The 26,317-nt window shown below is 42.9% G+C and overlaps 3 protein-coding genes across 4 annotated transcripts in view; 1 reads left to right on the top strand and 2 right to left on the bottom strand.

Annotated features, from left to right (window-relative positions):
- The window catches only part of LOC145402234 (uncharacterized), a 34,176-nt gene extending 28,595 nt beyond the window's left edge, over positions 1-5,581 (bottom strand). The window contains exon 1 of one of the 2 annotated variants that reach the window (XM_080274352.1): positions 5,353-5,581. The gene's annotated coding sequence lies outside the window, so the exon portion shown is untranslated. The other variant, XM_080274353.1, reaches the window with a different exon arrangement.
- A 6,513-nt stretch (positions 5,582-12,094) lies between these two features.
- Positions 12,095-19,763, bottom strand: mRpS5 (mitochondrial ribosomal protein S5). Its single transcript, XM_080274351.1, has 9 exons — positions 19,687-19,763; positions 18,567-18,683; positions 17,601-17,726; positions 16,822-17,049; positions 16,143-16,373; positions 15,170-15,369; positions 14,162-14,317; positions 13,727-13,843; positions 12,095-13,497 (listed from the first exon to the last, which is right to left on the bottom strand). The coding sequence occupies exons 1-9, from the start codon at positions 19,760-19,762 to the stop codon at positions 13,381-13,383; spliced, it is 1,368 nt and encodes a 455-aa protein (XP_080130477.1). The 5' UTR covers position 19,763; the 3' UTR covers positions 12,095-13,380.
- A 289-nt stretch (positions 19,764-20,052) lies between these two features.
- Positions 20,053-24,268, top strand: Pfdn5 (prefoldin 5). The gene is made up of 5 exons (XM_080274350.1): positions 20,053-20,147; positions 20,775-20,858; positions 22,341-22,466; positions 22,783-22,888; positions 23,952-24,268. Exons 1-5 carry the CDS (start codon positions 20,055-20,057, stop codon positions 24,056-24,058), a joined length of 516 nt encoding a protein of 171 aa, XP_080130476.1. The 5' UTR covers positions 20,053-20,054; the 3' UTR covers positions 24,059-24,268.
- The last annotated feature ends 2,049 nt before the right edge of the window (positions 24,269-26,317 follow it).

The following is a 26,317-nucleotide window of genomic DNA, read 5'->3' as shown; positions in this document are numbered from 1 at the left end:
AGAGAGAGAGACGCTTGCACCAAACCTTATTGATTGCATTTATATTTCATGTGAAGTACAGATCGAATCGGAGGTAAATGTCTCTTTGTTGCCTGGGGAGAGAGAGAGAGAGAGAGAGAGAGAGAGAGAGAGAGAGAGAGAGAGAGAGAGAGAGAGAGAGAGAGAGAGAGAGAGAGTGAAGTGAAGCATGAAAGAATGCGGGAGTGGATGCTAGGAGAGAGAGAGAGAGAGAGAGAGAGAGAGAGAGAGAGAGAAACACGATCCACCAACGGAATGAGAAAACACGGGGGGGGGGAAGGGTGGTAAGGATTGCAGGGAAAGGAGGGAGGGAGGAAGGGGGGGAGGCAGGGGAGGAATGGAGAGAAATGGTGTCTCCAACGAAGAGAAAGGAAGTTTGGAAGGACAGGGAGGGGGAAGGGAGGGGGAGGGAGGTGGCAAGGGGAAGGAGTAGTGAGGTAGGTAGGGAGAATAAAGTGGAAAGGGAGAACAGCTGTCATGAAGCGTGAAAGGGAGATGAAGGGAGTAAAAGGAGGAAGAAGAGGAAAGGATGAAAGCGAGGAGAGGAAGGAGGAAAGAATGGAGGAAAGCGAGGAATGGAAGGAAGAGAGGAGAGGAAGGAGGAAAGAATGAAGGAAAGCGAGGGATGGAAGGAGGGGGAAAGGGTAGAAGGAAGGGAAGGAGTCGAAGGATGAGAAGGAAAAGAACGAGGAAATGAAGGAGGGTCTGAGGGAGAGAAGGAAGGAAGGAGGAAAGGAAGTTAAGCCAGGTGGGAAGGAAGTGAAGGAAATGAAGAATGAAGGAAAATAAAAGAAATTAGGAAATACGTGTGTAGAATGTGAAGATAGAGGACAAAGGAAGCAGGAAGGGGCGTGGGAAGGAGGCAGACTGGGGGAGAGAGAGAGAGAGAGAGAGACGTGGGAAGGAGGCAGACTGGGGTGGGAGAAGGGGGGAGAGGGGAGAGAAGGCAATGAACGGAGGGAGGGAAGGAAGTTTAAGTGGGGGAGGGAGGGAGGGGAGGATAGGAAGGGGAAGGAGGGAAGAGGAAGTTTAGAAAGAGGAAGGGATGGAAGGAAAGGCAATGAACTAAGGGAGGCAGGAGATGAAGGTAAGAAGGGAAGAAATGAAGTGAAGGCAAGGAAGCGAAGGAAGTGAAGGAAGGAAAGGGAGGCGTGAAGGGAAAGGGAGGGTGGGAGGCGAATGGGGTGGGAAGGGGAAGGGGGTAGGGAGGGAGAAGGCAATGAACCAAGGGCGGGAGGAGGGAAGGGAGGGAGAAAATTGGAGGAGGGAGATAATGAACGGGGAGAGAGAGAGAGAGAGAGAGAGAGAGAGAGAGAAAACAAGATCACAGCAGTAGGCCGGATGTAGCTAGGATAAGACAAGGATACCACAGAAGGGAGGGAGGGAGGGGAGGGGAGGGGGAGAGGTCAAAGGCAAGGGATCACGAACAAGAAATGGAGGAAGGTACGGAAAGGGGGAGGAAGGTACTATGGAGAAAGGAAGGGGAGGGAGGGAGGGAAGGGTTTTAGAGAGAGAGAGAGAGAGAGAGAGAGAGTCACGATCAGGCAATAAAAGTAAAGAAAACGGAGCACAGGACTAACGCAAACCTCGCTTCCCTACCCTCACTACCAACTCAGTTCACTCAATCTATCTACAAGCTACCGCCAGTTCAATTATTTTATTAGTGATAGGCGTATTATTATAGGCTTTACCCACCCGTCTCATCTACCAACGCCAAGTTAAACTCTCATCTACACCCGCCAAGTTTGAAGTCTCAGCTACTCAAGTCTGGTCTCATCTACGCCAAGTTCTTCTCATCTACCCTCCTACAAGTCTGGAGTCCCAGCTACCACCTCCAAGTTAGTCTCATCTACCTCCCACAAGTCTGAAGTCTGATCTACCCCTCCTACAAGTTATAAGTCTCACCTACCACTCGAAGTCACAACTACCACGCCTCCAAGCAAAGTTCCCCTCAACTAAATCGTCTGTAGGTAGTGAAAATAAACAGCAGTATAAACAATGAGTACGGTGACGTCAAGGGTTAACAATCATTACGGTGACGTCAAGGGTTAACAATGAGTACGGTGACGTCAAGGGTTAACAATCTGAACGGTGACGTCAGGGGTTAACAATCTGAACGGTGACGTCAGGGGTTAACATACGGTGACGTCAGGGGTTAACAATCATTACGGTGACGTCAGGGGTTAACAATCAGTACGGTGACGTCAAAGGTTAACAATCATTACGGTGACGTCAAGGGTTAACAATCAGTACGGTGACGTCAAGGGTTAACAATCATTACGGTGACGTCAAGGGTTAACAATGAGTACGGTGACGTCAAGGGTTAACAATCATTACGGTGACGTCAAGGGTTAACAATCTGAACGGTGACGTCAGGGGTTAACAATCATTACGGTGACGTCAAGGGTTAACAATCATTACGGTGACGTCAAGGGTTAACAATCATTACGGTGACGTCAAGGGTTAACAATCAGTACGGTGACGTCAAGGGTTAACAATCAGTACGGTGACGTCAAGGGTTAACAATCAGTACGGTGACGTCAAGGGTTAACAATCAGTACGGTGGTTTGTTATTTCTCCTATCAGACGATTTTATTCATCCTAGCAAAAAACCCTAGTGACGAAAAGCTTAATATCTAACCCTCTAAATATCACCTAAAAAAAAAAGTCATCGTATTTAAACAAACCTTAAAGGCTAAAAACACAAACCCACTTACCTTTCCATCACCAAACAAAAACACAAAGCATCACTTGCAATACATCTGGTAAACATCTATGAAAAACATCACTTCCACAGCACCTAGCAAATCTCATTCAAATCTAACCTACAACACATTTAGAAAGTGAATTTAGACGTTTGAAACCCGAATAAGGAGTATCTGATCACACAAAAACAAGACTACAAGCTGATTACGAAATACATGCACACACGAACACTGTAACCTTTCAAAGCAACGCTGGTAACGAGTAGCTAGTCTCTCCCTACAGCAGCATCTGACAGCCTATCTTTTCTTTCAGATTCGTAGAGTGGCTGATTCGAACCGCATAATCGTTAACGGTTTTGATTTAAATTGAATTCTTGGTTTATATTACCACTATGATCTCGCAAAAAAATAAAAAATAAAATCAAGTACCTGGCATCTATTTTTCTCTTTCTTGCATATTTTTGTGGCTATACATTACGCTCCACCCGATATTCATTCTGCAATTGTCATTCTCACCAATACACAAAAAGGGAGCAGATGGACGTCATCACGAGGTGGTAGTAAAATAAAACTCCCTATCCACAGAAAGGAGAATGATCGTACAAGAGCAACTGACGAAGGATTACGCGGGAAAAAATGAGTGATGCTTTAATGTGTCGTCGTTTTAGCCGATTTTTAAATTCGTAAAAAACAATGCTCTCCGACGCCAACCGTAAGACTATTATATATATATATATGCCTTCAAATTGGGGTATTTTGAAACCTCTTAAGCCCTTCTACCAGTGTTGCAGTCTTTAGGGTTATATCGAATGGATTTATTCTCTGCACGAAGCGAAGCAAGAATTTAGTCCTTATGGATGTTACGACATGGCTCAAGGCAAACTGACACACACACAAAGGCAACCGACACACACACACACACACACACACATACTGTACAACTGACACAACACCTGCCAAAATAACGAGCACTTGTTTTTCCTACACCTGTGTATTCATCCGCCGCCAGTTTGTCAATTTCGAACTTCGAAATCCCTGAACTACCAACGAATATTTTACGCTACCTATTGGCTTTGCCTTTACTGCATTAACTATTTCATTTTTTTTTTTTTTTTTTTTTTTTTTTGGCATTTGAACGCTGAAAATGCAGTCATGATCCGTTATACTAATAGCAAATTTCAAGTCCTGACATTTTGAAGTACCGGATGTTTCTGTAATCAATACGACTTGGAAACGGTTCAGAATACGAGAGAGAGAGAGAGAGAGAGAGAGAGAGAGAGAGAGAAACCAGTGCAGTAAATCTAAGTATCATGTAGATGGGTTAATATCTAAGAACGGGGAAATTGAAGACTATAATGAGAGAGAGAGAGAGAGAGAGAGAGAGAGAGAGAGGTCCTCCGGGAGTAGAGAATGGCGGGGAAAGGGGGAAGTATGAGGGGGGGGGTAGAATTTGTAGTCCGCGTGAGGGAGAAAGGGGGGGGAGGGGGAAGGGCGGTTTGAAGGTGAGAGCGGAAGAGAGGTCAGACAGCAAGGGACGGAGGTCGTGATAATAAGCGAGAGAGACGGTCAAATAGCACAGAAATTGAAGCTACGAGAAATTCGGTCAAACAGTAGTATAGAAATTGCAGCCGAGAGAGAGAGAGAGAGAGAGAGAGAGAGAGAGAGAGAGAGAGAGAGAGAGAGAGATTGAGCGAGTAGGGGGTTAAGGAGCTGGCACGAAGACCAACCTACTTTCTAAGCAGCTAAAACGAGAGGGGGGGGGGCGGAGGGGGAAAACAATGGCCGTTTGGATTGGGACGGGAGGGAAAAAGAATGATTGGTAAGAGAGCGGAGGTAACCCGGAGAGAACCCCAAACCTTGAGCAACTTTTCAAATTCTAGAACAAAGGCGGCGGTTACCTAACGTTATGAATCTAGAACATAGCGATAAAGGGGCGATAAACCTGATAAGCGAACATTGCTAAATTATCACCAAATATTTAGGGAACGACCGAGATTTGATAAATACTGGGCAAAGGTGGTAAATATTGGAAAATATTTTAATACCACGAGGCCATGAGACTGAGGCCGGCCACTCCCTTATATGGTCAAGACATCTTCACGTCGACGACTTAAGGCAACGACTACGATTCTACGACCCCCTATCCGACCCCCACTACCCCTGTACGACTTCTCAGCGTTATTGCTCACTGATGACTCGTTACTTATTACCACAGGCTTTCCGTTAATTCACATTTATCACCACTTTGACCCAGCCGACGTAGACATCTTCGTCGTCGGCGAGAGGATGGAGACGCAGCCCAGGCGTCGACTCCCCACGGCTGCCAACATAAACTTTTACCATCAAAATATACATAATAATCCTAAAGTCCTACTGGGAGAATAGAAAAAAAATAACTGAATAACCTTAATGCAAATAACCTCATACTTTCTACCCTAGATCTTTAGAATGGACTAAAAATCTACTCACTGGTAAAGAGCACTGCCATTTCGCTCAAAGCTGTAATAAATGGATAAATTATTTACTCTACATGGCTAACTTATGAAGGAAAGCAAACCTGAAAGTGGTGGTATACGGGGAGTGAAGGGTGGGTCGCCTGCCTGCCTGTCTCCCCCTCCTCATACTTTACCTTAAAATAAATGCCGTTATCAAATGGTTAAAATGGGGAAATTATGCTCAGTTGACTAGCCTATATCAGAGTGTGAAATAGGTGATATCAACTTTAAAATGGACGGAGCGGGACGGGAGGAAATAAGAAATCTTGTGGAGCCTCCGTCCCACACGTCCTCCCCCTACGAAAGCTGAGATGCGAATGGCGGCAGAAAGGGACGGGGCCGCCGGTGATGACGTCACGCAAGGCTTCCCGATCCACATTGCTGTGACTTTCGTTCAGTATCATAGCTTACTGCTCAAGCTTACCTGCGTGCAACAGAAAAATCGATCGAAAAATGTGAAAGAATGCGGTAATTTTCTTGATCACCGCAAGTGACGTCGCGCACGTTACTGATCTTTTAGATACACTTCGTTCAATACCAAAAACTTAGGCTTGCATTCCCCCGTCAATACTGAATAAATGGAACGAAATATTGCGAAATGAGGATTGCTTTTCTACTGCTGTGGGATGTGGATGGAGGCTAGAGTCATCGCACCTCAGTTGCTGAATAGTTAATTTAATCGTGATAAATATTGCAAGCACGTCACAATCCCGGATTCTATGGTGTTCTCATTATTCTAAGTATTGGTAAATGTGGAACTGCCTGAGCCGAACGTACTACAATACTTAACGAGACCAAAGATGTATCAGTGTTCAAAATAGGTCGCGTTCTCTATCCAATGCCAGCAAGTACAAAAATTGCGCGCCAATTTTCTTATTCTCTTGTACGCTCCACGCTCACCCACGCATACTTTGTAACCAAGACAAAGGCAATAAACAAGAGATGGCCTTTATGATCCGCATAGTCAATAGCGCATGCTCCACGACGCCATGATTATCCGATTGAATTATATATAAAGGTTAGCATCTGCGGAAATAATCGGATATCTAAACAGGTAAATTTTGAGATCGAGAAGTTGGTTTTATCTATATAAAAAAGTGGGGAGGGTAGCGGTAAGAATCGAAATAATGTTCAGTTCCCAGATAAATATAAAAAGACGTCAAATTAATTCTGTATGATAAAAAACCAAACAAAAGGTCGTTGTAAAATTCTTCCGGCATTTAGCACTAGCACCTCCCAGTCACACAGATATAAGCCCCGCCCACTAGCAAGCAAAATCCGCTCTTATTTCTCCCGTTTGGTTGGAGCCGTATTCACCAAGGACACCGTAATTACTCCCCCTTAGCGATTTAGTTGACACCTAAATATCACCTGGCATGCTCCTAATACACTCTATTCCGTGCTGAACAGATATAAATAAGAAACGATGGGTGAACTTACAACATATATAGGTTTAATGCGCAAAATAAATCGCTAAAAGTGTTACGAAGCTCTTATGTCATCATCAACGCGGGTCATTGTATTCACCCCTTCCCGTCTCACTCCGTTGCTCGCGTTGACTTAAATCTGAAGGCAAAGTCGCTGTTCGCCGCCATATAGAATTCCAGTTTCGAAATTCCTGCCCCATGCACGTCCGCTGTATAAGGAAATACCAGTGGAATGTTGTCATAGGTCAAAAGCTAGAACAGAGAGAGAGAGAGAGAGAGGTTCCTTATTTAACAGACTAACCATATAAGATGTCTATCTATCTATCTATCCATTGCCAGACGCCTTAATCCCGTAAGGGGTGACCACAAATAACTAGCCTCCTTGTCGCCCTGTCCCCCGCCATTTCACTGCCCTGCTCCCAGCTCACACCCCCTTCTCTCATACCTCTCTACTCCTTCCCTCCATCTCATCCTCGGCCTCCCCCTCCATCTCCACCTCACTCCACCTCACTTACATACACTCTCCTCGTCAGTCTCTCACTCTCCATCCTCTCCATATGGCCAAGTAAGATGTAATAATAAAAAAGGGTCTGCAACTTCAGTCCGATGACCTTAGATGCTGGTAAATCTCTAGAAACGAACTTGTCCGGCTGTCCCTCACTCGTCATCCAGACTTCAGCAAGCCCTTATTTTCTTGCCCTGAAGCTTCCGTAACTAGCACTTCTCGCTACTTTCAGAAGATTTTATTTAGCTAGGGAGAGATCAGATTATAAAAGGATTAATGGATGCTATTACGTTCCCCATCACTATAAAATTAGCCTCTTGTTAAAACTGTCTAGGAGTTGGAATTTTTCATCATCATCCGGACCTCCTTTCCCACCCTAGGGCAGGGTGAGGAGTAGCAATGTCCAGACAGTCCAAATTTGCCCAGTCCAATGGACCACGCTTCCATTCACTCATCATTCAAGCCCCCGGAATCCTGGCTCTATCGGATACGCCAAAAAGAAACATTCACCACGTTCTGTAGCTTCACATAAACGTATCCGACTGAGTCAGTCCGGACGCTGCCACGTTAAAAAGGGGTGCCAAATCCCTGATCATGCACTTCTCACAACATTCATCCAGCCAGCTCAATCTCCTGTCAGTTCCCTAGCCTCACCGACTTCGATACTTCTCTTCCTCACACACTCATCCACCATATCTCTCCACCTTCTCCTTGGCCTACCTCGCCTCCTCCCTCCTTCAAATTCGCTCAGATATACCTTTTTCACCACTCTATTGTTATCCATTCTCTCCACATGACCATACCATCTCAGTACACTCTCTTCGATTCTGGTCTCCACCGACTTCCTCACTCCACACCTTTCACTAATCACATTATTTCGTATCCTATCCACCCTCTGTACTCCACATACATTCCTCAGCAGTCCCATCTCCACAGCTCTCACTCTTGACTTTTCATGCCACACCATAGTCTCACATCCATATGTTAAAGTTGGCACGAACACTCCCTCATGTAAGCCTCGTGCAGCTGCAACACTCAAGTCTCTGTTTCTTATCAAAGCCTTCATTGCACCAGCTACTTTTCTTCCTTATATCACTCTATATAATATACATTCCATTTTTATTAATATGTTTTCCATTTTCTTATTGTTGATACCCATTTGTATCCTAGAAAATGACTCATCACAGGAAATATATACAGTATAAAAAAAAAAAAAAAAAGGTGTGTGTGTGTGACGAGTTAAGCAATTTCCGCTCGTAAATTGTCATCATTAGCATCATCGTCATCGTCATCATTCATCATTGTCATCATCATTCTTCATCGTCATTATCTGTTATCATTACCATCGTCATTATCATCACTATCATCACTTATCACCATTGTCATCATCATCATCATCATCATCATCATCCTCGTGTACACGCGATCGAGGTGAGAAAAACCAGAATTTAGCCAATTTGAATTTCAAAACACACACGAGAGAGAGAGAGAGAGAGAGAGAGAGAGAGAGAGAGAGAGAGAGAGAGAGAGAGAGAGACTCACTTTCATCCGTCTGGCGGTAACTGGAAGAAAACGAGAGTTGTTCCGACCAGGAGGGGGGTAATGGGGTCAGCCTAGGATCTCAAGAAAGGTCGTTTAGGGTCATTAGGGTAATTATGGGGTCATTACGGGGTCACGGTCATTATTTGGGCATTATGGGGTCATGTAGGATAATCATGGTGTCATTAGGGGTCATTATAGGGTCATTAGGGGTCATTATAAGGTCGTTATGGGGTCATTATAAGGTCGTTATGGGATCATTACAGGGTCGTTATGGAGTTATTATAGGGTCATTATCGGGTCGTTATAGGGTCATTATGGGGTCATTAAGGGGTCATTATAGGGCCATGGTGGGATATTAGGGGTCATTATAGGGTCATTTTGGTGTCATTATAAGGTCATAATGGGGTCATTATAGGGTCATTTTGGTGTCATTAAGGGGTTATTACAGGATCATTAAAGGGTCATTTTGGGGTCATTAAACACATTCGTTCCTTCTCTATTCATGTCTGAAGAGGATCTAAGTTGAGGCTCATACACACACACACACACACACACACACACACACACACACACACACACAGGGGGAAGGGGAGGTTTGAGAGTGTGTGTGTGTGTGGTAAGTAGGACATTGTATAGACATCGTAACAACTCTTCCTTTCCAATTTATTCTGGGCACACCTGAACATGCTTTCCCCCCCCCCCCGTCTCTCTCCTTCCCTGATCAAGCCTACCCTCTTACGGATTAACTACAGCTAAGGTGAAATTCTCTCTCTCTCTCTCCTTCCCTGACCAAGCCTAGCCTCTTACGGATCAGCTAGAGGTGACATGACTGGACATGGGTGATGTGGCATGTCACTACCCCATTTACCTCCATCGTCATCATCATCATCATCATCGTCATCGCTGTCATCTTCATCATCATCATCATCATCGTCATCGCTGTCATCTTCATCATCATCATCATCATCGTTGTCATCGTCATCACCATCATCATCACTGTCATCGTCATCATCATCACCATCATCATCACTGTCATCGTCATCATCATCATCATCATCGCTGTCATCGTCATCATCATCATCGCTGTCATCGTCATCACACACACACACACACACACACACACAGCAGACATGTCATACACGCACCTAACTACGTATACATCTCTCTCTCTCTCTCCACATTATTAACCAAAACAAGAGATGTCCCCATCATGCACCAGCCAACACCTTCAGCCTGAGTACATGTGACGATATGAGGGAGGGTAATGTGTGTGTGTGTGTGTATCCACTATACCACCATCCCCCGTGTGTGTGTGTTCTTACCACCAAACTATTGCATACTCAGAAAAGACTAACTAGGAGAGTGTATGTGAATCGGGTGGAGAAGAGGGGAGGTGGAGGCTGAGGATGAGAAGGAGGGATGGGGTGGAGAGGGTACTGTATGTGAGAGAGGGGTGTGTGGGTTGGAGGGAGGGTAGACTGATGGCAGAAGGCAGGGTGACATGGAGGTGTTTTGTTTGTGGCCACTTCTTCCGGGATGAGGGCGTCTTGTTAGATAGATAGAAAGATAAATAGATAGAAATAATTAGATAGATAGATATAGATAAATGGATAGACAGATATATAGAAAGACGGGTAGACAGGTGGATAGGTAGCAGGTAGGTAGGCAGGCAGGTAGACAAGTAGACGGATAGACAAACATAGGTAAGTAGGTAGGCAGATTAATTGACAAACAGGTAGAAAGGTAGGTAGGCAGATCGATAAATGGGTAGGTAGGAAGGTAGACAGGCAGGCAGGTAGATAAGTAGGCAGATGGGTAGGTAGGTAGGCAGATAGATACACAGACAGACATACACAACTAGAATAGATAGATAGATAGACAGACCGATAGACAGGGCAAACTTTTAAAACAGAAGGGGTACGACAAGCATAACCTTAATCATCCATCACAACAGACCTCCCTTAAACTGACTAAAGCTGCCTGGAACTAGCGAGAAGAAAGCAAACAACATCATGGCGACGAAGAGAGTTAGTATGCAGGGATAGCAATGGCTGGAGGGTTTATCTATCCAGCGTTTATCTATTTATGTCAGCCCTCACAGGATGCAGTGAGAGATAGACACCCAGCTCAGCTAACCCTTCCTCCCCTCCCCACCATAACCTGTTTTTTTTATTACACCCGTGCTTGCGACGTGAGGGAAGGTGTTATGTTTGGTGTGTGTGTGTGTGTGTGTGTGTGTGTGTGTGTGTGTGTGTGTTCAAAGTTTTTAATCCTATATTAACCAAACTTGGTGTGAAGGTAGAGGGTTAACCCATGGGTTCTCCTATTAACTTTTTTGGAACAGGTCAGATATCAAGGTCACAAGGTTAATTCAAAATCTGACCCAGCAAGTTCAATTTAAGCAGTTTTTGTCTTTTACACTCATTTGCCATTTCAATCAATCTTCTTTTTGGCCTAACACACCTCCTCTCACCTTCAGACTCTTTCATATGTACATCTTTTCATATTTTTATCAACTGTGTATTTTTTTCTCTCAGTATATGTATATCATCTACGCACACCAACTTTTGCCTTTTTATCAACAGACATCCTTACCCCACACCTCCCATATAACTCATTTTTCTTATCCTACTCAATCTATGCAACTCACAGTATGGATTTCTAGCCCTATTTCCACTGCTTTCACTCCTCTCAAACTCACATTACGCCAAGGTCTAACACCCACGGGTTAATTTGGATACTAACATATTTTCACATAATCCTCCCTCAGCAAATCCACACTCAGATCTCTGTTTAATATCAAGGTCTTCATAGCACAAGCCATTTTTTGTGCTTAATCCCTTGTCCGCAGCTCCTTAACATTTCTCTCTCGTCTTTTACTTCACAAAGGTCCTTAATTTCTACAGCACAGGGATATCTCACCTACAGCGAATAAAAGCACTAGACAGAAACCAAGATAAAACTCCAAATGACATCCCTGGTTTGAACTCTTCCACCATTGCAGTTTCCATTCATTAGCACATCTCAATAACTTACTTTCTTTCTCAACAGTCATCACTTTACTCTTACCTACATTTCCTTTCTTATCCTGCACCTCATGGACATTCACAAAACTCTGCACCAGTCTGCAAACATCCCCTCCATTCTTAGCAAGCAGCACAACATCACCTGCATACATCAGATCTGAAATAATGCTTCACTTTCATTACCAGCTTCATTTCCTTTCCATAACTCCTATTCCAATCTTTCCTGATCCTACCAATATACAGTAAATATTATACAGCTACAGGGACACTACACACCCTCCTCTTCCTCCAGCACTGGCATGCCAACACTCAGTCCTTACAAGACATTTTAGCTTGCAGGGATGAACAAGGAAAATTCTATAAACTGTAGAACTTTGTATAATTTATTAAAACTGTACATTATCAACAAATAAACAAGCATCCTTCACTGTGAGTACTATCTATTTGTCTGTTTATCATCATCATTATCATCTGGACCTCCTTTCCCACCCTACAGCAGGGTGAGTAGCATGTCCAGACAGCCTAAGTTTGCCCTATCCAATGGGTCATGCTTCCATTCACTCATCATTCAAGCCCCCAGAATCCTGGCTCTATCTGTCTATTACTGATAAAAAAAGCTGATTTTGGTATCATAATGTGCCTCTTCATATCACTGTTAACTCCTCGAATCTCATAACTTATTCTTTATATTTTCACATTTGTTCCAGCGACCCACCAGACAATTATTTTAATCACCTTAAGAAGGATCTCTAATTGTGAAGGAGTAAATGAAGGCTGCATCTAACCTCTCCAGTTCAAAACGTCTTCCCTAAGCCCAATAAAGTCATCTGGAGAAAGAAGAATGAACCCTTTCAATTCAATTATGTATTTTTTGTAATATTTTTTGCCAACATCAGACAACTTTATACACCTTGGGACAGATCTGTAGTAGGTAAGAGATTTATGAAAGCTGTACATCTGACTTCTCCAATCGAAGAGCTAAATAAAATTGCCTGAAAGTACTAAGAATCAAGTACCAGCAGGTGTCATCATACTGAAGCATTCTCTCTGTCCACTCCAAACCACCATCATTCATGCACAGTCAACAAGGACATGAGTGAAGGCAGTGCATAGTGGAAGTAGACACTGTTATTCAGGAGGGCAGATGCAGACCAAAAAAAAAAAACTTGGGAGGAGGAAACAGTGTGACCTCAGGGATAAGGGACTGAATAGAGGCTGCTGCAGATCAAGCAGCATGGAGAGCCGCCATTAGGTGACCAAGGGCGACGCACACAAGTAAGCTGGAGCCTTTATAAATTAAACACTATGAAACAAGGGATGGAAATGGGCAGACATTTTTCTGTTTATCCTATCTCTTACAGAAGGGCACAGGAATGGGGTAGAGAGACAGGAAACATCTCTATCCTCTCGATTTTGAATACATGGCAAAATTGATTAGGGAATGACGAAAGAATGACTAAAAAAAAAAACAAGGCTGACAGCTGGAGAGATGGAGTGCATGATGGGAGAAGACCTGGAGTGGATACAGAGAGGTCTAAAGGTATTTCTGCTGTAGTCATCTTGTGCAGACTCTGAGATGAGACAACAGGACAGACAGACACACAATTTATACCTCACGCTCTCAGATTCACGACTAAAGACATGTATAGCTCTCAGTTGTGCTTACATGTCAGACAGAGCCCTGACATTTTCTTTCTTCATAGGCGGTCGGCACTCAGGGTACTGGTCGGTGAGGAAGCTGCGGTACTCTCCCTCATGTACCAGCATGTCGATCTGAACCTGGCAAGACAGTCACCAGTAAATTCACAGTAAGTAAATATAATAATCGTTTTCACTATTTTCTGTCTCTGGAAATTGCTAAGGAAACGGTATTATGACAGCATCCACCAAAGCCACTTATAATACAACCACAGGCCACAGTGAAGGGGCTGAACAGAGTGACCTGCATACACATCCACCTACACACACCTGACCCTCACAACCTCACTCTCACACAATATAGCTTTACCTGACTTTTGTTGCGGTAACTGGCATACTTCTTGAGGTGGTACTGGTAGCTGGGCAACTGTACATAGCCAGGAGGATAACGCTTCTTCACCAGCCTCACTCGGCCATCCATCACGTACTGTTGGTGGCGGATGATTTGGTGAGGGATGATGAGTGCAGTAAGTCCACATTATGTCACCTGTTTTGGTATTATGTTCAAAGTAAATTATGTGAAAATGCCTTCTGAAGATCCACCACTGTCTAAACACCTCACCTGCCAATTTTTCCCCACTTTACAGAGGAGTTGCCCAGCTATCCAAATATCCTTGGGCTCCATTACCGTCTCCCAAAATAGGGATAGTGGAATGCAAAAGGGTAAGTTCAGCTTGCAGTCCACCAGGCTCCCACTTCAGATGAACCTGGGGCTACGAAAACTACAACAACACCCCACACTCACCCGGGAAACATTCAGCTCCTCGGTCTTGGGTATCTCCTCCTTGGTGCGGACTGGGGCCATCTCAGGGGACGCCACCACCTGCGGGAAGTTGAGGTTCTCTTCCCGGAATTCCACCAGGTGTAGATGTTTCTCATCTGCCAGCTGTTGGTGTGATTTCTGTGGGGGGTGATGGGCAAGAAGTGAGGGATGAAGAGTCGACAGTGAGATTTCAATGAGGAATGAATACAGTTCTGGCAGAGGCCAACTTCGCTAGGTGATCAGGTTACACTCATTGAAAACCGATCAGATAATTATCAGTTGTATATTGAACACAGGGACTGTAGTGATCATATAAGCGATATAAGCAATCATATATGAAGAAAAAAAAAAAAAAAAAAATGCTCCATAGGTGATCACAGCAATCATATAGCCAAAAATGGTGACTGTGTATAAAAAAAAATGGGTGCTAAAATGCCAAGACTGTACTGACTTCACTTCATCAACATAACGTATATATTTGCAAAGTATTCCACACCTGCCACAGGAGGCCATGGAATTATGCTTTAATCAAATTCTCCATATAACTCTGCCCTTCACTCAGCATCTAAGGCCTTCATCTTAAGAGCCTGGTAGATGCCCTTGATGATAATAATAATGCTACGTTGCTGATAATGCATACAAAATCTTCCACATGTACATTTGACTGAACTAGGCAACAGAACACTCCACGTGCTGTAAAAAGACTAAGTGGGATATACAAAGAGAGAGAGATGATGATGATGATAAGGTGCCCTAAAACATCTCTACCTATCTATCTAGTGCCAGATGCCTTAATCCCATAAGGGGTGGCCACAAACAAATCACCTCCATGTCACCCTGTCCCCTGCCATTTCATTGCCCTGCTCCCAGCTCACCCCTTCCCCCCTCTCTCATATACCTCTCCACTCTATCCCTCCATCTCATCCTTGGCCTCCCCTTCCCTCTCCCCCCCTCCACCTCAACCTCACTCACACTCTCCTTATTCCACACCTGCTGCAAGAGGCCAAGGAAGAATGCCTTAATCAGATTCTGCACATTGGTGGATCCCTCCACCTTGGCGTGCAGGTCCTTTATCCCGACGGCCTGGCACACAGTCTTGATGGCGCGGTGGCAGACCAGGCCATATCCCTCGGGTTTCTGGCTCACGAAGAGTTTAGTCGCACCGAACTGGGAGTAGAAATCGTGCAGCACTAAGGGAAGGGGGGAGAGAGATATTAGTATATGGATAGAAGGATGGATGGATGGATGGATGGACAGAGGGAGGAAGGGAGAGAAGTTAGTGGATGTATGGATGAATGGAAGGAGATAAGTGAGTGGATGTATGGATGCATGGAGGGATGTGAGTGGCTGTATGGATGAAGGAAAGGGGATGTGAACAGCTGGATGAAGGAAGGAAGGGAGATATGAGTGGATGGATGGAGGGAGGAAGGAAGACGTTAGTAGATGGATGAAGGAAGGGAGGGAAATGTTAGTGGACGGATAGATGGATGGAGAAAGAAAGAGATGTTAGTGGATGGACGTAGGGAGGGAGGAATAGATGTGAGTGGATAGGCAGGTCATAGAACTGGGAATAAAAAATTGCTGGAAAGGGAGGGATGCGAGTGGATGGATGGCAGACTGTTAGAGAGAGATGAAACTGGAGACTAAAAGCTGATTAACACAATGATACTGACATTATAGATATTAATAAGGATGATTACCTTAAAATTTGGATTATGCTAACAATTCGAAGGACACTGAAAATTACTATGATAATGAAGCCAGTCAAAATAAAGATGATGAAAATCATGTCAAAGATGATAATGAAAGTTAACCAAATGATGATTAAAAATAACATTTGCAGGCTTTCAGCCCCTGATTCCTCCCTTATACTTATAAATACATTTTTAAAGGCAGTGTCCATTGTCTGCATGAGTCAAACGCTTACACATACTGGTACGTCATCATCATTGCCCTAACTCACCAGTATGTTCATTATAACGTGGTATATAGAGCAGCTTCTGTGCAGCCAGGTTCTTTGCCTTACGCATGACGGCCGGCACAGTGGAGGCCTTAGCCAATGCAAACCCTGCCAATCCATTGCCATTGCCCGTCACCACAAACATGCTGTACCGCCGCTTGCGTCCAAACACCGCCGTCATGCATGTCACAATCTTGAACTCCAGGACCCGGGTGTCAAAGTCCTCAAATGTGTCTGTAGGAAAATTGAATATACTGAGATTAATTATAGGTTGCCTTGTTTGATGTTACTTTATCCTGAACTCCAGAACATGGTGGTCAAAGTCCTCAAATGAATCTCAAGAAAAATTTAAATACAGAAAGACATTAGGGTATATGTCCCCTTGTTCGACTCTTATAAATAATCATCTTCAGGCCATGGACACACACAAGTCTCCTATTCCATAATCCAGCAACAAACCACTGTCCTTCGCCATTAAGGTTCATCACTCTAACTCTCATCTTCATCAAGTGAAAATCATTAACAACCCACCTCATGACCCCACACCACACCTTCACCAGTGGGGTCCTACATTCCAATTTTCATAACAACACTACCCATACTCCTCCTCCTCATCATCATCATCATCATCATCAACAAATAAAAAACTACCAACTATTTACCATCTAACCCCCCACCATACCTTCACCAATAGGGTCTGGCGGTCCGACGCTTCTGCCGCCCATCTTGGTGCCAGACCACCCGCGGTCGAGAGGGTCAATCTTGAGGCGTCGGAACTTGCCAAGGGAGTCGCGTAGCTTGATGAGTTTGGCCTCCCGCTCCTCGTCCTTGGGCAGGGTGTGGCGCTGAACCAATTCTCTCCCGCGCACCACCGGAGCATTCAGGCCCGGCCACACTATGTTCTCACTGCCTGTTGTGGTGGTATTAGTTATTATTGGTTTGGTTGCTATTTCGATTTTTATTATTATCGTTATGACAGTATTATTATTTTCATTTTTATTATTAGTTCTGTTGCTATTATTTTTATTATTACCATCATCATCACTATAACAGTATTATTATTTTCATTATTATTATTGGTTTCGTTGCTATTAGGCTATTATTTTTATAGGCCACCCCTTACGGGATTAAGGCGTCGGGCAACAGAAGAGACAGATTATTTTTATTGTTATCATTATTACAGTATTATTTTCATTACTGTTATTACAATACTGCATTATGGTACTACTATCATTACCTTCATTTTCATTACTGTTATTACAATACTGCATATGGTACTACTATCATTACCGGTACCTTCATAATCTTATCTCCCTGGTACTACTATCTTTCTATAGCCAGGCATCTAAATCCTGGAGGGGATGGTTAACACAGCGAAGAGGACAAAATAAAAACAAGCCGGTGATACAAAAACAAACCACCGATACACAAACACCACTGCATCCCAATCAAGCATCTTACCTATGCCAATGACCTGTCCCTTATTGAGGTTCTTGGCCACCCTCTTGCCGACGCCCTTCCCGCGACCCTTCTTCTTCCCGGCATTGCTCACACTCACCACTCCCTTCCACAACTGCTCTGCCGGCACTGAAAAGATTGAAGGTACGTAGCTATCTCTCAGTACAGGCCACTCAACGAACACAGGCAGCTCTCGTTATTATAATCAGTCCTCACTTAATATCTAGGATGGAAAAAAAAAAAAAAAAGGGGGGGGGGGCAGCTCTCATTATTATATAGTAGTCAGTCCTTATCTAAACTCAAGAATGTGTGGCGGTAAAATGCTACATTACTTGATAAAACTTGAGGAAGGACAATTTTTTAGTTCATGCCTGAGGAGTTACGAGGAAGTTTATACTGAAACAACTTTTTTTCATAATATAACTAATTTCTTCCACACAAAATTAGCACTGTCAGCTGGATGAAACTGGTAAATCAGCTGTTAATATAGGCAATATTTCTATAATTTGATGTAGCCTTCGCAGCAAAAAAATAAATAAATAAATAAATAAATAAATGAGCTATCTATCTATCTATCTACCTATAGCCCAATGCCCTAATTAACAAATTTTAAAAGGTGGGTTATAGCAACTTCCAGTGACTGTAAGACAAGATCCCTATTTTTATCCTTCCATTATTTCACCTCTAACTCTTTCAATATTATAACTTAACAACCAATTACTTAAAGATGCACTGAACAGTAATACATGTTTCTGTTAAGCAACCTGAAAGGCTTGGGATATACAGTGCTAAAAAAAAATTGCTTGGTTAAATGAACTCTCTCTCTCTCTCTCCTTTTACTTGTATCATATACGGTAAACCTGAGAGGCAAGCAACTACATCTAGAAACACTCAGACTGATAATTTCCTTGGAAGCCTAATGTGTGTAACAGGGTGGTTGTTCACATAATTCTCACTCTCTTAGCTCACGTTTGTTGAAGAAGCTAGCTGTGCGTGTGATGTGTAGGAGCGGTGGCGGTGCGGGCTGACACACTTGCTCCCTTGTCTCAGGTCGTCGCTGGGCCGCCAACGATGCACACCTCACGCCTGCAACACCAACCACTATATTACCCTCCCATGCCAGTCACTCTTTCCTACTACGCTTCCAAAGATTGCCATTTGTTGCTATAAATCTTAACCTTTTTACTACAAGAGGCCTCACTTTAAACTCCTTCAGCCTGGTAACGTCGCTCCTAAACTCAATAATCTTATTTGGCATCAGCTAAAATAAAATAAATGTTCTACTATAAAAAAAAAAATCTCATAATGACAACACAGCCACTCCTCATCACTTCATCCCATAAATCTCTCCTACCAGTATCTTGAATTAAACTGCTTAGTACAGGCCAAAATAATATAAAACATATGTCCTTGGACTGAACAGATTATTCTTTATCATACAGTATATACTGTCTTAAACTAACACAGCAAGAAAACAGAATAAACATTACTGCACAGTAGAGATTAATAATGTTCTATCCTAAATTATTGTGAAATGTCTTCCCTTGGGTGAATTAAATTATCTGATAGCATCATGATTAAAACAAGAGATTTAATTCCCGAGCTAGGCAGCTATGGCCATATAGCTCTGCTAGGTTACAGGAGTGCACTACCACTCCCGGCACAGCAGCCCCGGGCGAGACTCGAACTCATGACCTCCTGGCCACGAGCTCGGTGCTCTACCTCTGAGCCACTGTGCCCCCATGATTAAAACAAGACATGGTGCTGAATACTTACCTATGAATACATGTATTATGACTGTACAAGAATTAAATGATTAATGACTAAAATTATGTAAACAATACTCTTCTTGTCTGGAATAATGAACATTGTTGATGTCCACTACTCTGATTAGGAGTTAAGGAAACCTATGACTACCACAACACAATTACAGAAGCTCAGAAACACCCAAAGATAATATTGTAACAAGAAACAGCAATTAATCCATTCTGGGTCAATTTGCCTGACAGAACACAATTATGAGTGTGCAGGTGTAGGACACAGTCAGTAACGACGACCAAGCGATACTGAATAAAGTCAATTACATTACCATTGTACGTGCAGGGTGAGATGGATAGTAATCGAAATTTTACGGCCAAGTTTGCCAATCGTGTCCCGGCTGCCATGTTTTTCTCCCAGCTGATTGTAGTGACCATACGTATAATGTTTACTAATGTTGGTAAACTTTACTTATTATTGATAAAAGGTGAAAAACACTTACTGGTTGGGACATAGGTTCTTATAGATTGTAATTAATCAAAACTAAGCAAAGCTTATTTATGAAAGTTATTCACTTAAATTGTTTTATAAAGTTACTAACTAGTTGCAGTAATTATATGTTTTTTTGATATAATCAGACAACCAGCATATCTATCAAGAAGTATTTAAAATAACTACATAAGTATAAACAAACCAAACATGGCTGCCAGTAAGGGCTCGGGTCCTCAAGTTATCGATATTTCTAAGTTAAACCTAGAACAACTGACGACGTTAAAGAATCAGCTCGACCAGGTAAGTCATTATGTCACCGCTCATGGCTAGTCAGGCTGGGAAAAGCAGAGGAAGGTGAGGAAATAAGTAGGTGAATTAAAGCATGACTCACGCCCTGTTTGAAGCTGGCACATGCTTGCTGTTTGAGTCTGACAGGCGATATATTTAGCTACAGGGATCCCATTTGACACATTTTGGCCATTTCAAAGTGGAATGGTTAAGTTTTATTCGCATTTACCCCCGGACGAACTGAGTAAGAAATGTTTGACTGGCAGCGGTATTTTTAGGAGCTTACTGTATGCACAATATCTAAATCAGGAACCATTATACCTTTCTAATGTACTTTTTTCATTATATAGGTAACTTGCATGATTATTTTCTGTTATTATCCTTTTAGTTTGAGGGGTAGTCGCTAAGGAGATAACGTAGGATATTGATGGATGTTCTGGGAGCCTTATGTATTTTTTTTTTTTTTCTTCCCACCAAATTAACCGTATACTGTACTTTGTTTTGTGTGTAGAGAATTGGACAAGATGAAGTCTGCCAAAAAAGCATAGTGTTTTCTTTTCTGAGGGTAATAGTTGCTGCGTATTATTGTTATTTATTTATTACCGGTTGTATTATTCTCATTATTATTTCTTTTTTCAGGAGTTGCAGTTTTTCAATGAGTCTCTACAGCAGCTGAAGATTGCCCAGCTGAAGTTTAACGAATCGGGCGAGTGTGTTGATAAGGTGAGGGACTACAACCACGATTACCCTAACGTCTGTGAAAGGAGTCGTTATATTGTCCCTTGTGGATTACATAGTGATTATAAAAGATGAAATTGTCTAGCATTGCAAAAACAGCCTTGAAAGATACTGTACAGATTAAGTAACGGACTCGTTGATTATACCAGGTTTACTCTTAAATGGATAGAGATACCGGTAGATAGACTCTGAAACTGACTCTGTCGGATACATTTATGTGAAGCTACAGAACGTGGTGAATGTTTTTGGCGTATCCCATAGAGCCAGGATTCCAGGGGCTTGAATGATAAGTGAATGGAAGCATGGCCTATTGGATTGGGCAAATTTGCACTGTCTGAACATTGCTACTTCTCACCCTGCCCTAGGGTGGGAAAGGATGTCCAGATGATGATACTCTTAAATGACAAAACTGTTGCCTTCCCATATTAAATACTGAGAAGTTATAGGAAATCGGTAATGAAATGTTGCTGGGTATGAAGCAGCATTAAGGGAATTATGTATGGATGTAGTACAGGTATTATCATATTCTGCCATTAAATAACAGGAACAGTATTAGCTAAAAGGAGATACAAATCCATCACACACAGTCAGACTGAGAACAGATTCCCAGGTAGCAATACACCTCTCACCCTTGCCGAGCTACTGACCTTATATGAGGCAGAATGAAGGTTTATAAGGGCCAGCTGCAAGCCTCATACGAGATGCAGTTTACATTGATTATAAAACAGTGACATAGTGAAGGGTGAAGTGCTTGAAAGGGTACAGCAGGGAAGAAAGGTTGCTGGTTCCTTGAAAGCAGTGATAAGAAACAGGGAAGTGAGCATGGAAGTGAAAAAGTTACTACATGACAGTATTGTGATACTAACTCTAACGTACGGAAGTGAAGCTTGGACATTGTTGGAAGGACACAAGTCAAGAGTGAGAGCAGTGGAAATGAGTTATTTAAGTGGAGCCTGTGGAGTCACGTGGAGAGACAGGCTGACGAATGAGGATATAAAGGAGCGTTGTGGTGTGGATGTGGATGTGATAGGAAGCGTTATGAGGAACACACTGAGGTGGTTTGGCCATGTGGAGAGGATGGAGGGTGAAAGACTGACGAAGAGAGTGTATGTGAGTGAGGTGGAGGGGGGAAGAGGGAGGGGGAGGCCGAGGATGAGATGGAGGGATGGGGTGGAGAGGTATATGAGAGAGGGGGGTGTGAGTTGGGAGCAAGGCAGTGAAATGGCGGGGGACAGGGCGACTTGGAGGCGATTTGTTTGTGGCCACCCCAAACGGGATTGAGGCGTCTGGCAATAGATAGATAGATAGATAGACATAGTGGAGGTAAACTACCCTACAAAAAATCACTGTGACAGGGTTACCAGGCCAGTTCTCTTTAAATTTACTAAGGTTATAGAACCAACAGGACCATTTAAAAAGGCAACTTATAATAAGGTCTTTCTGTTTTTCCGTACCCCCCTCCTGCAGCTGACCCCTGAGACCAAGGGTAAGGAGATCCTGGTGCCGCTGACCAGTTGTATGTACGTCCCTGGCACCATAGCGGACGCAGAGAAGCTCCTTATCGATGTTGGCACCGGCTACTATGTGGAGCGGGTGAGTCGTTGGTTTGTTGACACTGGTAAACGCCCTAAATTGTGTGTACCCAGATGTGACAAGGTTGAACAGAAACTAACCTGCCCTGTACTGATATCCCATGTGTGTAAATCCCTCTGTCTGGAAGTCTCAAATGACAAAGCTAATGATAGATACCATAATCATATGTTTCTATAATTGGTGTATCATGTTAAGTTAAATACCATCATCATATGTTTCTTGAATTGGTGTATCATGTTAACTTTTTTATTCGTGTTGATTTAAATTAGTGACATTTAATTGCATGCTAATTAATTCACATGCCTGTACGTTTCAGGATGTGGCCGGAGCAAAGGACTACTTCACAAGGAAAGTTAAGTTTGTGACAGAGCAGATGGAGAAGATCCAGAAAATAGCGTCAGAGAAGAGTAAATTAAGAGAAGGTACTGTATGGGATTTTATCATTGTGTCCAAAACCCACTAGGAATGCTTTTTGGTTTTAGGACAGTAAAATTTTCCAGTCCTTGTCATATACGGTAATCTTGAGGCCAATGGAATCACCAACTACACGCTTTTCCTTTTTTCCTTCCTGTACAGCATTTTATATACTCTTGTCAGCTATACCATTTGTACTCTGATTGTCCAGAGTTTCATCCTTAGCAGCTTATTACATGTAACTCAGTGGCAGAAAAAGACAATGCTACAGCTCTGCATCCTTTCCATAGCGCTGCTTTGTGACTAGCATCATATTCGAGTGTTAATCTGTTGTTGCACTTCAGCATTCAAGATGAAAAGATGGCAAGTTTAGGCCAAGGTAGAGAGGAAAAAAAGTATGGTATAGTTTTCACCTATCTGGATTACCATTACCTACTCTCTTCATTCATCCTCCCATGTTCTCAAAGGTCTGCCTATATATTTGTTGTGTACTGGATATCACATTTCGGTATCTTGTGTGGGGTCACCATAACAAGAACTCATGACGGATCCTGAGTCTGCTGGAGTCTCTCATTCCCTCCCACTTGATTCTCATGCCGATATTTTACTTTTCAGATTCAACTCCTGCTTTCTTCATAGCAAATCAGTAGCTGTCTGTTTTGTTTCTTTATACTCTACACCCCATGTAATCATAAACCTTTTCAAAATAATATGCTATCATTTTAATTTTTAGATGGGAAAGACCTGAGTGAAAGGGGTTAGAAATATCTCCAGCCGCCCTCAATAGAGTAAATTTATCTACTAGTAGTGACAGTAGACTAAGACATGATGTATATTCTGAGGATTTAATGTTGGTTGGGTCCTATCTAAGGGGCGGTGGGATTTGTAATGCCACTTGGGCAACTGAGGCTGGTCACAATTTCCTTAAGTGTCAGCACCAAGTAGGCTAGTCCCAGGGGGTCCCTACGCTCCTATTTACTTAGGGCAAAACAGAAATGATGATGATGATGGTAAGTTGGTTAATTTCACATGCAAAGATTAATGGTCTTAACAGTATCCTTAATTTTTCAGTGGTAATGGACATGATGGAGATGAAACTGGACCAACAGCTGGCAGTGATTCAGCAGCAGCAGCAACAGGCAAGCAGAGGGGTGGCCAAGGCGGGTGAGGGAGTGTGAGGGAGAGCACCAGATGACGCCAGGTGTGAGAGGGGATGGGAAAGGGAGGGGCATCAGTCACATTGCGAGTAAATATGGGGGAGGGGGAAAGAGGTATCTAAACACTAGTGAGGGGGAAAATAGACAATTAGAACACATTGCAAGGAGTGTGAAGGATACTGAAACATGTCAGGGGTGTGATGGGCATGGGGGATATCTACACCCTACTAAGGGAGAGAAGTGTGAAGGATAATAAAACACGTGGCAGGAATGTGAGAGGGATGGGTAATATCTGAACACTTTTAAGGGGGAAGAGAGACTTATACTGGGAAAGGAGTGTGAGGGGGGAAGGGAACTCATCAGAATAAGCATGTGGCAAAGGGCATGTAGGAAGAGAGACGACATAACCCATAGAAGGGAGTGTGGAGGGTAAAGGGTACATCAGAATTCATGGGAAGGAGTATTGTGGGGGAGGACAGCACAAACATGTATGAGAGGGAGTGGAACAGTAAAGTAAAGATTTGAGAGGAGGTATAAGAAGGAAGGAAACGGCAATATTAAGGCGTAGTGGGATAAAAAGGGGAGACGAGAGTATTTGAACATGGCAAAGGGCCGTATATATGTGAGCTTTGGAGGCTGTCTTGTACCACTTCCTTAGCAATTTATTTTGTATATTACATCATCCCATTCCCTTGTATGCCCCTTAATATCAAAATACATTGCAAAAATAACGTACTATTAACCATTAACTTGGCATTTTTTCTATGTAATTTATGGCCTTTAGATATCAAAATTCATTACAAAAAACAAAACACTAGCAAGCATTAATTTGCCATATACAAAAGTAAACTGGTAAGGGGGAGGTGCAAGGGAGCATCGTTAACCAGTGTGAGCTAAAGAGTGTTGGGTTGACAGCTGGGTCCTTGCTCTCATCAGTTAAGGAAGCTTCCGAACAGCTCCTCCCAAGTCATCTTATTTCGCGTATGACAGCATGCTCTCCCCCTTTGTTACATAAGTCATTCTAATATCACAATACTCGACATATATAACGTGCAGAATTATTTTAACAAGCCATATCTAAAAATAAATCACTAAGGAAGAGGAGCTAGGGAGACACCTTAATCAACGAAAATATGGAACTCGGATACACGGCCCACTGCATGCACTTCATTCACTCCCGCCTCTTCGGCCGAGGTTACGAAGTTTTGCTACTCTGGTCATGCACCACTATTTTTTAACTATAATGTATTAAATGAAGAGTCTATAATTCAAGCAATATATTCCAGTTTTGATTGTGACTTTTGCTTTGAGCTGTCATATGTCATTAAAATACTCAAGCCACTGCAGATGTAGACTATTGAGGTATATGTATGTGTATAAGAATATCTCCTGCTTTTTAAGAACATTATGATGCTACTGCTCATTACTTTATCAGAGCAGTGTTCAAAGTGGCTCATATTGCACGATCGAACCATAAAATGAAACTTACAGCTTAACCAGTTCCTACCCAGATGGATTTCATTCTGTTAGCACACTTTCTTTTTTAAACTTATCATAGCAGACTTGTGCCTGCAAACCCGAGAGTAAATAAACTTGATGAAACCTTGGTGTTTAATAGTCTAGTTTTGTAGGTAAGTTGCTTGTTTCTGGCAGTCCACCATCCTCCTTTGGGGGGATAGGGAGAAAACTGAGACATTCGTATAACCAGGCAGAGGAGCCACGTGGTTATATCAGTGCCACCACCTGAAGGCATCCCTGTCCGGTATGAAAATGCTTTGGAGTGAAGGGGACAGGTAACAAGGTAGCACAAATGGTATGAATGATGAAGTAATTGTTTTTATTTTGTTTTTCATGCACAGGTAACAAACACACATCTTTAACATCAAATAATTTATTCTATCCCATAAGCCAACAGAAAAAAATGGTACTTGTAGAACAGTTGATACAGTAGCATTAAAGTTTTACATAAAAACTCTACAATATTTACAGATGATTCTCAGGGTCGATTCCAGACTTGCGATTCACAGTTATGCCCCAGTTGAGGGTCGTGGGGGATGAGGATGAATGTTACTCAGGCTTGCAGCAAAACTTCCGCCGTAAGCCTCTCGTGATGCACCTCAAAACATCTGCAGTTTACGATAATTACACCTACACAGGAGGTAACGAAAAATAGATGTCAACCTTGGCTAAGATTCTTATTTACACTTAATCTCACTCTCGTGGCTTCAACATGGCCAGGGCCTAAGGTTACCGAGAAAACTAGGGTCAAACACCAAGATC

Source organism: Coenobita brevimanus, chromosome 57, assembly GCF_032717465.1.
Source record: "Coenobita brevimanus isolate Jiangsu-jjx chromosome 57, ASM3271746v2, whole genome shotgun sequence".
Classification (NCBI taxonomy): Eukaryota; Metazoa; Arthropoda; class Malacostraca; order Decapoda; family Coenobitidae; genus Coenobita; species Coenobita brevimanus.
Note: the sequence above shows the minus strand (reverse complement) of the source record. Positions and strands in the feature narration are given on the sequence as shown.

Excerpts from the sequence above, each read along its gene's own strand:
- Pfdn5 (XM_080274350.1), top strand. The coding sequence starts at position 20,055 with ATGGCTGCCAGTAAGGGCTCGGGTCCTCAAGTTATCGATATTTCTAAG. Across the intron at positions 20,859-22,340 it reads CGGGCGAGTGTGTTGATAAG|CTGACCCCTGAGACCAAGGG; the intron begins GTGAGGGACTAC and ends CCCCTCCTGCAG. Across the intron at positions 22,467-22,782 it reads CCGGCTACTATGTGGAGCGG|GATGTGGCCGGAGCAAAGGA; the intron begins GTGAGTCGTTGG and ends TGTACGTTTCAG.
- mRpS5 (XM_080274351.1), bottom strand. The coding sequence starts at position 19,762 with ATGGCAGCCGGGACACGATTGGCAAACTTGGCCGTAAAATTTCGATTA. Across the intron at positions 18,684-19,686 it reads CTCACCCTGCACGTACAATG|GCGTGAGGTGTGCATCGTTG; the intron begins GTAATGTAATTG and ends TTGGTGTTGCAG. Across the intron at positions 17,727-18,566 it reads AGCTAGCTTCTTCAACAAAC|TGCCGGCAGAGCAGTTGTGG; the intron begins GTGAGCTAAGAG and ends CAATCTTTTCAG.